At 47.5% G+C, this 10,270-nt stretch overlaps 1 protein-coding gene across 1 annotated transcript; it reads right to left on the bottom strand.

The window, feature by feature from the left end:
* Window positions 1-245: 245 nt before the first annotated feature.
* dbi (diazepam binding inhibitor (GABA receptor modulator, acyl-CoA binding protein)) lies at window positions 246-1,909 on the bottom strand. The gene is made up of 4 exons (XM_028964094.1): window positions 1,788-1,909; window positions 714-831; window positions 568-630; window positions 246-488 (listed from the first exon to the last, which is right to left on the bottom strand). The coding sequence occupies exons 1-4, from the start codon at window positions 1,794-1,796 to the stop codon at window positions 415-417; spliced, it is 264 nt and encodes an 87-aa protein (XP_028819927.1). The 5' UTR covers window positions 1,797-1,909; the 3' UTR covers window positions 246-414.
* Window positions 1,910-10,270: the final 8,361 nt, after the last annotated feature.

Genomic DNA, 10,270 nt, shown 5'->3' with positions numbered 1-10,270 from the left:
ATTGTACCCGAGCAGGACCCTTCACACAGATTATTGGTAAAGTGGTGTGAACGCACATTGGAATAAAGAGACAAACTAAATTGTTCTTAAATCCTTGACTGGTAAAACCAAAAATCAAGATTTTATTTCTTCTGAAGAGCAAGATTAACATGTGAATGAGACACACAACATAAAAACATGGCATTCCACTATAGGAAAGGGGGGAAAAAAAAAAAAAAAAAAAAAAAAAAAAAAAAAAAACCTGCAATGGACCAGGTCGAATTTCCTGGGCAGCAATTTGTAGTGCCCACGTGGCATGCCATGATGTTGGCACACACCTTGCAGGGAACGGGGACGGGGCTTAAGGCGTTTCACAGGGTATTTAACTGAACCAGATGGGCCTGTGTGAAATGAGCCATGAGACCCAGACCTCAGCTAGATGCCACACTTCTGTTTCAGCTCCTCGACCAGTTTAATGTAGGTACTCATTGCATCTTCTTTGCTTGTTCCTACCAAAAGGGAAATAAGTTACTCCTTTACCAGTTTTTTTTTTTTTTATTTTATTTAAAAGTTAAATAAAGTAATTACCTTTCTTTCCATCCCAAGCATCCCACTTAGCTTTTCCAGTGAAATCAAGCATCCCAGGACGAGCTGAAAAGAATATTGAAGAGTGATCATTTCCAAAATCCATGACCACACACAGGCCTACACCTCTGGAACCTCAGTCTACTCACCAGTGTTCACGTCTCCAACGGTGGCCTGCTTGTACAGGGCGTACACCTCGAGCATCTCTGCATCACTCGGCTTGGCTTTGAGCTGCTTCACCTCCTCAGCAGCTTTCTGAAACGCTTCCTGAAAGGGGAGGAAAGTATTAGAACTGAAGGTTCTAATCATTTAAATAGTCCATACATGTTAAATCTTAAAGATACATAGACATGTTTTAAAAAAAAAAAAAAAAAAAAAAACCCTACTGTAAAGGGTCAAAGTTCATAAATGATTCCAAGTTGTAAGGTCCAAACTGATAAGACCGGTGGGAGCAGGCCCATCTACAAACCACACATGCAAATGCTAATTGCCTTTTCTAGGATCTACATTCCAGCATCCACATCAAGAGCCAGGGTGCAATGACAATCGGATAAGGAAAATTCTGCCCCAGAGTCATGCAAACGCTTAGAATGGACCAAAGACAAAATAATAATAATAATAATAATAACAACTGTGCACAGGCCCTAGTCAGCTTCAGATAGAGCAGTAATAACAGCAAATTAATCTATAACAGCATTACCGCTACTGTGACAAAAGTAGCCAAAAAAGCAGAAGAGAGCTTATAGGATCTGGTTCACAGCAAAAACTAAAAACTACTTAATATTCAGGGGTAGGAACCCCTGCTCCGGTTACGCAACCGTACAAATAGGAAGGAGAACGTGAACAAACCGGGAAAAAAGTACTTCTGTACAGTTGCGTTAAGACTGTAAATCCCACAGCTGCAACCCCCCCCCTCTGCGGCCCCACTTCTCGCTTCGCCGCACGAGAACCCTGTAACACTGGGCTCGAATTCAGACCCATTTCTCCGGAATAACGCCAGCGGTTAACGGGGAAGATCGGGCCGAAAACACGACGCCCGAGGCAGCGAGGAGAAGAAGCCGCGCCTCCGTTACGGAGGACAGGTGACGCCGGCGCGCGCCGCCCGAGGCCATACAGAAACGGGCCAAAGGTCGCGGTGGTGCCATGGTAAGAAAAGCTCAGGAAAAAAGAAGAGAACTGATCCAGCCATCTACAACACGTTCCGGTGTTCAAACGGAACAGACCTCGGTCATGGTTCCTGGCAAAGGCGTCCGCACGCAGCACAAGTCGCTCTGACGCGCCCGTTCCCCCTCTCCTCACTCAACAGAAGAGCTGGGGACGGTCCCGCCCCCCGCGTTTTATTGGCTGAGAGCAGGCGGATGACACGGCTCAACCAATCGCACGCGCCGTCGAATTATCAATTTGATATCGTCACCATCACGCACCACGCCGGCCGCCATTTCGGGTCATTGGTGGCTGGTGAGGACGGTTCAAGTTATGAAATCAGTAGTGTCTCGTTAATTATTTATTTATCTTTTGTCACAGGTAGGTAGTACATCCACATCACCAGACTTCCAGACTTTCTTGCCTTGAGTGGGATTCCTGGGCACAGATTATGCATTTAGAAATTGTACACTACTCACCTCTGACCTGCAGGTGTGCAACACAGTTAACCAGTTAATGTCTGTACTGGAAATTCTCTTCTTTCAGTGGTGATCATGTGGTTAAGGAAACGGCCCCGTAATCTGAAGGTTGTGAGTTCAAATCCCAATATGCCAAGGTGCCACTGAGCAAAGCACCGTCCCCACACACTGCTCCCCGGGCGGCTGTCAAGGCTGCCCACTGCTCACCAAGGGTGATGGTTAAAAGCAGAGGACACATTTTGTGTGGTATCTTGCATTGCACTTTATTCCGGAGAAGCACTGTTCCCTTTCAATATGTACTGTGACTGTCTAAGATGTAGGTAGCTGAAATGACAATGAAGCTCACTTGAACTTGGTGTTGTCAGTAAATAATAATTACAGTCATGCTTCAATCTATGCATTACAGTCATTTTGGCATCCAAATCCAGGCCTTGTTTTTAGTTCTCCTTATCAGTTACTGATTCTGATTAAATAGTAAATATATATTTACTAGTACTAATATACATACTGGTAATATGTTTACTAGTAAATGTATAGACAAATGTGAATAAGATTTGTCTGTGTTGCTGTCCTGACTACGGGCTTACGGGGGAAGGAAGTGCAGAGGCCTGACCTGGAAGGGGCGGAAATATCCGGCATTTATGCGCCGTCAGGGGATGCCACCGGTGTTGAGCACAGCTGCCGTCAATCCTGACAGAGCCCCCCCTCCAAGGGCTACGTCCTCGGAGCCCCAGCAGTACCATCAGTGGAGGTGGCGGGGCGGACGGTGGCAACCACAGGGCTCCTGCCCTGCTGTATCCTCCCCTTGGAGGACCCGGTCCCTCGGCCTGGCTCCCCGGCGTGGTCCCGCATGGCGGCCCCGGACCCTCGGCCTGGCTCCCCGGCGTGGTCCCGCATGGCGGCCCGGGACTATCGTACCTGCACACAATAATCAGGGCCGATCCATCTGGGTACGTGTGGGCCCTGTCTCCACACTTCCCCTCTGACACGTCTTGTGTCACCCCCTGCACCGCGCAGGGAGATTGTCCCGAAGCCTCCGGCGACTGTTCCAGGCACCCCAGGCTGGTGCCTTCTGGGACTATGCAGCCCCTCTCGCTGCACGGCCTTGGTGCCAAGGGGGGGGGGGGGGCATTGCCAGACCATCCGGCTAGCCCCTTCTGCGTCCGTTGGGACAAGCAGGCCCTCTTCCTGCCTGTCCCAGCTGGGTCCTCATGCCTACCCGGGGGCTCTATGGCGCTCCACCCCTCTGGAGGTGGACGCAGGCCCATGCCTGGCCCGCCCTCCTCACCGGCTACCGGAGGACCCAGCTCAATCGCTTCCCCACCTACCCTCCCCTCAGGAGGAGCCCCCAACCCGAACTGCACCCCCCCAAAAAATTCTTTGGGGGAGCACCCCCCCCGGCTGGACTTAGGGGTACCTTGGGGCTCGTCCACCTCGCCTTGGACCGGTGCAGTCAGGTTGGGAACTCCCTCCCTGGGGTTCAGCTCCGCTGCTGGGTCGCCATCTGGTGGACACAAAGAGGGGAAGTGGGGGCGACATACGGACACATATACCACGCACACACACACAGACAGAGACAGACAGAACAGAGGGTCGTCTGGCTCCCTCTCTGTGCTCTCCGGGAACTCCTCAGGGGGCACAGCCAGGATCTCGGGAGGAGCGACCCGGACATCCTGGACCCAGGGTGCGATCAACTCCCATGGGCAGTACTCTGGCCATTTGGGCTGGAGCCTGCCCACCTCCTCGCTGGAGGGACGCCGCCGTTGTCGCTTCTCACCCCCCTGGAAGTGACGTGGGTCCCCACGGACCTCGCGACAATCATGGACGGGCGTGATGGGCGGAGCCCAACTCTCGTCTCCCGTGCTTTCGTCGTCGTCCGTGTCGTCCCAGTCCACGGGGAGCCTGGCCAGCAGAGCGCAGAGTTCCTGGCTCGACATGGCGAAGATCGTGGGGGTCGTATCCTCTGCGCTCGCTGCCCATGTCACTTCCTAGCTGCTGCCGACGCCAACGTCCTCGCTCCGCCCACTCACCCGCCGACGTTGTCGCTTCCGGGTTTCGCAGAGTCTCCCGGGGGTGACGGTGGTGACGTCATCACACGGCGCCGTGTACCATGGCTTCTCTCCCCTGGCGTCCGCATTCGCAGCGCTTCGTCCTTCTCGGTGCTTTTTCTCCTCTGCTTTCTATCTCTGCGCTTTTGGGGAGGTCTCCGGCATTCTGTCACGACTACGAGCTTACGGGGGAAGGAAGCGCAGAGGTCTGACATGCTGGGAAGGGTTTTTATTAACAAATAAACAATAAATACAAATAAACAGCGGCGCGATGGTAAACAATTTAACTTAAATAAAGAACATAAACTAACCCGTAGGCGTGTGGCGATTGCCAGAACTCAAATTACAAACATGCACACTGTTGCCAAATGAAGTTCACGAAAATGCCGGAGACCTGGAAGGGGCGGAAATATCCGGCATTTATGCGCCGTCAGGATTGGCCACCGGTGTTGAGCACAGCTGCCGTCAATCCTGACAGTTGCGTACACATACACAAACATACATATACACGTTATCTTTATATATCTATAAAGGGGGAAAACAACCATGCAGGGCAAAATGCAGAAAATAGCATAATCATTTCAGGTGATCTTAAGTGTCATTATGAAGTCCTTTAAGGATCAACTCACGAATTCGGATGTAAAGGTCAGTAATCTTAAATAAATTGTCAGACATAACTAGATCATTTTCAACCATAAGATCAACACAAAGACTGAACACATCATAATCTCAAGGGTAGTCTTTAAATGTACCGTCTTCTTGGCATATCTGTAGTTCTGCTTGGCCCACATGCAGTAGAAAGTTCTGAGCTCCACACAGGGTCAGGGACTGCATACATCAGTGATGGTCGACCACTGGGAGCACAAGGGTTGTGGCTTGCCCTTATTCAATGATTGTTCCAAGCAGTTACAACTTCATTAAGCTCATCCTAGAAAATGCAAATGCTCTAATTATTGTATATATGGGGCTGAAAAACATATTTAAAGAAAATTTTGTCTAAATTTTCTGGTGTTGTACGGTACTAATAGTTAATTTATTTTTCAAACCTTTTCCTATAATTTGTCACGAAAACAAGGTGAGACAGTACAGTGAGCACCTGTACATGGTAATGAATAAAAATAAAAAGCATAAAACTAAATAAAAAAAACATAAAACAGGAGACAAACAGGCATGGAGGAAGGACAGAAAAAAATAGGCAAGGTAAGGAATGATCTTACTTGGAATGAGTTGAGTAGGAGCTGGGTCGTTGAGTCCATTACTCAGTCACCAGGGCAGGGTACAGGATGAAATGGCTGGGGATCCACGAATGTTCCTTCGGTTCGTAGCTGGCCCAGTGGATCAGGTATTGGACACCATGACCTGTAGGGAATGGTGCTTTGCTCAGTGGCATCTTAGTGGCACCTTGGCAGATCCAGTTTCAAACCGGCAACCTTCTGATTACGGGGCCTCTTCCTTAACCGCTAGGCCACCACTGCCCCCTTGGGGTCCTCGGTCAGAGACGATGTCCGGGGGGGAACCCATGAAGTCAGACAACGTGTTGGAGAACCATGTCAGCAGTTGTGGCAGAGGATGGGAGGCCGGACAGGGCGACCTAGTGGACCGCCTTTGAGAAGCGATCCACATTGGTCAGGATGGTGTTCGTGGAGATCATTGACAAAATCCAGGGCGAGATGGGTCCATGGGCGTTGGGGAACCGGGAGAAGAGAGAGTGGGCTGACAGCCAGTGTAGTAGGTATTTTGGCCTGGGCGCAAACCTTGCTCACGAAGACCTGTACATCCCTGGCCAGTGACGGCCACCAGAACACCTGGAAAATAAAGGAGATAGTCCATTGGTGTTCTGGATTGCCGGAGAGGGCAGAGGAATGGACGCCTGGGCTTCCTGGACTTGGGTTTCCAGGGACCGCTGGATGGGTGTGGATTCAGGTGGTTGGAGGTCAGGGGCATGCTGGCACGAAAGGCCGTCTGCTTTGATGTTCTGGCCGCCAGTGCCGCCACTCCTCCAGCGCCCACTTGACTGCTAGCAGTCTCCGTATTGCTGCTGTGTCGTAGTGAACTTACGTGAGAAGAAGCAGCACGGATGCAGTTTCTGGTCAAGACCACGTTGAGACAGAACAGCACCATCGTACTGACACATCCATTTCCAGGGAGGGAGTGCAGGGTCCAGGTGTTGGAGGACGCGTTCAGTGGTGAAGTGATGGCATAGGGACTGAAAGGCTTGGATGGCAGGAGGGGTCATGAGAAAAGGACATGCAGAGGTCTTTGTGAGACCAGTGAGGGGGGCTGTGACTGCACTGTAGCCACAGATGAAGCAACGAAGAAACCGTTGCAGCTTTTTCAGCTTGTTCAAACGTGGTCGAAGGGCAATTGTACTGTGAGTGATGGGGCCGAAAGCGACGGACTGACTGTCCACGGAGGTGATGGTGACCTGGGCAGGATCCAGATCCAGGGGAATGTGGTGCTGAATGCCAAAGTCATGGTCGATGAAACTCGACGAAGACGGTAGTGGTGATGGACTGAGAATCCCAATCCAGGATGGCAGACAGAGTAACTTCGTGGGTGTGGCCTGGGGCCCAGCTGGTGATGCCTCACCAATCAGCTGGGGGGCACGTTTACCAGTCTGATTGGGCATATGGCGTGGTGGTGAGATAGAGAAGTGCAGTAAACACACATACCTTCCCGTTACTGCCGCTCCCTCTCAGTGGCAGTGAGGGAAGTCCATCCAACATGCATGGGGGCCATTGGGTGGAGAAGGTGGAGATCGGGGTGTCCGGTGTGCTGTGGTGGTGGAACTGCCGATCTTCGGCTGTGCCAGCAGGTGACGGTGAATCCGGAGTGCCAGCTGAACAAGAGTGTTGAATATATGTAAAACGTTACATTAAATGCATGCATTTGAAGGTGGTTCAAAATTTAGATGTTAGCATCGAAGTGATTCTCTGGTTATCTTTGCAGTGTGGGACACAGATGGCAAATTCAGTATGCTTAAATTAGATATTTTGAGGCCAAACATGATAATATAGCATGCTCCAATATATACTGTATTAATATAACAGATTTTCTATAATTCCATTAATTTATAAGTTTATTCCATTGATTATCATATACAGACCCCTTGGACCTTACTCCGAGTTTCTTAGTGAATTTACAGATTTTGTCTCTACCTTAGTTGTATCTGTGGATAAAGCCCTAATTGTCGGCAACTTTAACATTCACTGTGATAAATTAGAAGACTCACTAAGAACAGCATTCCTGTCTTTACTAGACTCAGTTGGAGCTAACCAACATATAACCGGACCTACTCATGAAGATGGTCACACGCTCGATCTTGAACTGACCTTCGGTTTAAATCTAAAATATATAGTTATTCTTCCACAATCTGAAATGATCTCAGATCATTTACTCATCGCTTTTAAAATATGTCTCAGACACAATAAACTCAACCCCCCTCGTTATAGAGACAAACGGACAATTACATCAAGTACGGCACAAAGGTTTATTAATGCCCTACCAGATGCCCACACTGATAAACTCATCGTCAGCGTTGAGCTCGACCAAGCTCGACCAAGCTGAACTTGACCAAGCGACCAGATGTCTAGAATTAACACTGCGTAGTACGTTAGATAAAGTCGCTCCCCTGAAAAGGAAGATAGTAAGAGATAAAAAACTTAATTCCTTGGTATAATGATCACACGCGCTCACTAAGAAGACCGCCCGGAAATTAGAACTTAAATGTTGTCACAGTAAATTAAACGTATTCTGAATAGCGTGGAAGGAGAGCCTACTTAACTATAATACGGCTCTCAGCGCGGCTCGATCAACGTATCTGTCCTCGTTAATAGACGAAAACAAAAATAATCCCGGATTCCTGTTTAACACTATAGCTAAGATAACCAAGAATAAGACAGCAACGGATACTACCACTCAATATCATAGTAGCGACGATTTTATGAATTTCTTTAATACTAAAACAGCCACGAATAGAGATAAGATTAAAAGCACAACAAATAGCTCCGCCGATATTTCTATGGAAAATAATCTTCAAATAGCTGACTACCGATTAGAACACCTAAACCTTATTAAAGAGCATGAACTAATTAAACTAATCTCATCGTCAAATCAATGTACTTGCGCTTTGGATCCGCTTCCAACAAGGTTCCTTAAACAAGTAGCACCCGATATTATAAATTCTATCCTCAAAATTGTTAACTCGTCGCTTAGCACTGGCCACGTACCAAGTTCGCTCAAGGTAGCAGTCATTAGACCCCTGATTAAAAAGCCGGATCTTGATCGCAGTCAGCTTTCAAATTATAGACCGATATTCAACCTTCGGTTTATATCAAAAATCTTAGAAAAAGTTGTAGCCCAGCAGCTGAGCGCATACCTAGACAGTAACAATATCCACAAAGTTTATCAATCAGGATTTAGACCTCATCATTGCACTGAGAGCGCTGGTTAAAGGGGTTAATGACCTGCCGTTGGCCTCTGATCAGGGACACATCTCGCTGCTTGTCCTGCTTGATCTGAGTGCAGCGTTTGACACTTTCAATCACGCTATTCTCCTTGCCAGGTTAGAGAATGCATGAGTAAACTCCAGCTCTAAATGGTCTCGCCCCGCAATACCTGAGTGAACTTTTAGTTATTTACGACGGGCCACGCCCCCTTCAATCAATGGGTGCGGGGTCACTACTGGTACCAAAAGTACAGAAGGTCACAGCTGGGAGCAGATCCTTCTGATATAGAGTTCCGCAGTTGCCTGTCAGTGTCCGGGACTCAGACACAGTCTCAGTGTTTAAATCCAATCTGAAAATCTATCTGTTTCCTCTGGCTTTTTTGTTAAATCCACCGACACTCATTTCACTTTGACACAGTGTCAATTATAAAGTCCAGTTTATCACACAGTCCCCCTGTTAGACACAGACAATGTTAAATTCACCCTAGTTAGGCTGTCCTAGTTAGGGTACCGGGCCACTGTAGCACCAATATACTACTATTACCACATATTTCAGTATCAGTCGTACGATTCCACCGTCTGCCGCTGATTCTGTTTCTTCTCTACGAGACACTGAATCAAGCACACAGACCACCAGCAGACTCCAGTGAAGAGACCAGCAGATAAATCCTGGTTCCTGACTACTGCTAAACAAGGACATAGCATGAAACGAACCAGAGGGTCACCACAGCCACCACCACAGTAACAACAACAGCTTCAGGGATCTTCAAATGGACCAGTAGCATCATAATGGACATGTAATGTAGACCATGACACTAGACTACACTCTGGACTTCTCCAACCCTACAACTGTAGGACATTATTATTTTTTCGTTCTTTCTTTCCTATTTTACAAATCATCACAAACCCTGCACTGACACCATTTGCAGGCTCACTCTACCCTGCAAGGGGGTCCCTCTCTGTATCACTCCTTTTTTTTTTTTCTCCCTTTTTTTGTGTGGAGTTTTTCCTTGTGTGCAGAAGGTTCAAATGTAGGGCTTGTCATGTGATTATATAAGAAATATATGTTGTTGTTGTTGTTGTTGTTCTCTGTTCCATAATCAAATCTTAAGTCTTTCAGGACACCCGCTATGTTCAATAAAAATAACCATGAGGGTCACTGTTGGTTCGGTAAGCCTCTAACCAAATAACTTGACCTGATGTTTGAAGCTGCTTTTTAATAAATGAAACAAGTTCTGCTTCATCAGTTTTATTAGTTGTATCAGTTCTTCTCTGGAGATGATTAATCCTGAGTTTTCAGTCAAGAGTTCTGAGGCTTATTCTAAGGCTTTTTTTGTAAATCCACAATAGCGCTCTATGATTTCATCCATGTTTCTCTTGTGAAATTTGCAATGATGGCTCCATTGAATTATTAATTACTATTATTATTATTATTATCTCACAATAATGATTTAGTATGTCATAATTATGACTTAAAAAGAGGAAAATGATTTAAAAAAAAGCTATTTGTGGTATTTTTTTTATTTATGTGGTGGAAACGGGCTTCCATACACTAGAGAGGGCCCAAGTAACTGTAATGACCAAAAGGC

This window comes from Denticeps clupeoides, chromosome 20, assembly GCF_900700375.1.
Source record: "Denticeps clupeoides chromosome 20, fDenClu1.1, whole genome shotgun sequence".
In the NCBI taxonomy this organism is placed as follows: Eukaryota; Metazoa; Chordata; class Actinopteri; order Clupeiformes; family Denticipitidae; genus Denticeps; species Denticeps clupeoides.
The sequence above is the reverse complement of the archived record's forward strand: the minus strand, read 5'-3'. Positions and strand labels throughout refer to the sequence as shown.

Excerpts from the sequence above, each read along its gene's own strand:
- dbi (XM_028964094.1), bottom strand. Across the intron at positions 631-713 it reads CGTTGGAGACGTGAACACTG|CTCGTCCTGGGATGCTTGAT; the intron begins GTGAGTAGACTG and ends TATTCTTTTCAG. Across the intron at positions 489-567 it reads TGCTTGGGATGGAAAGAAAG|GAACAAGCAAAGAAGATGCA; the intron begins GTAATTACTTTA and ends CCCTTTTGGTAG.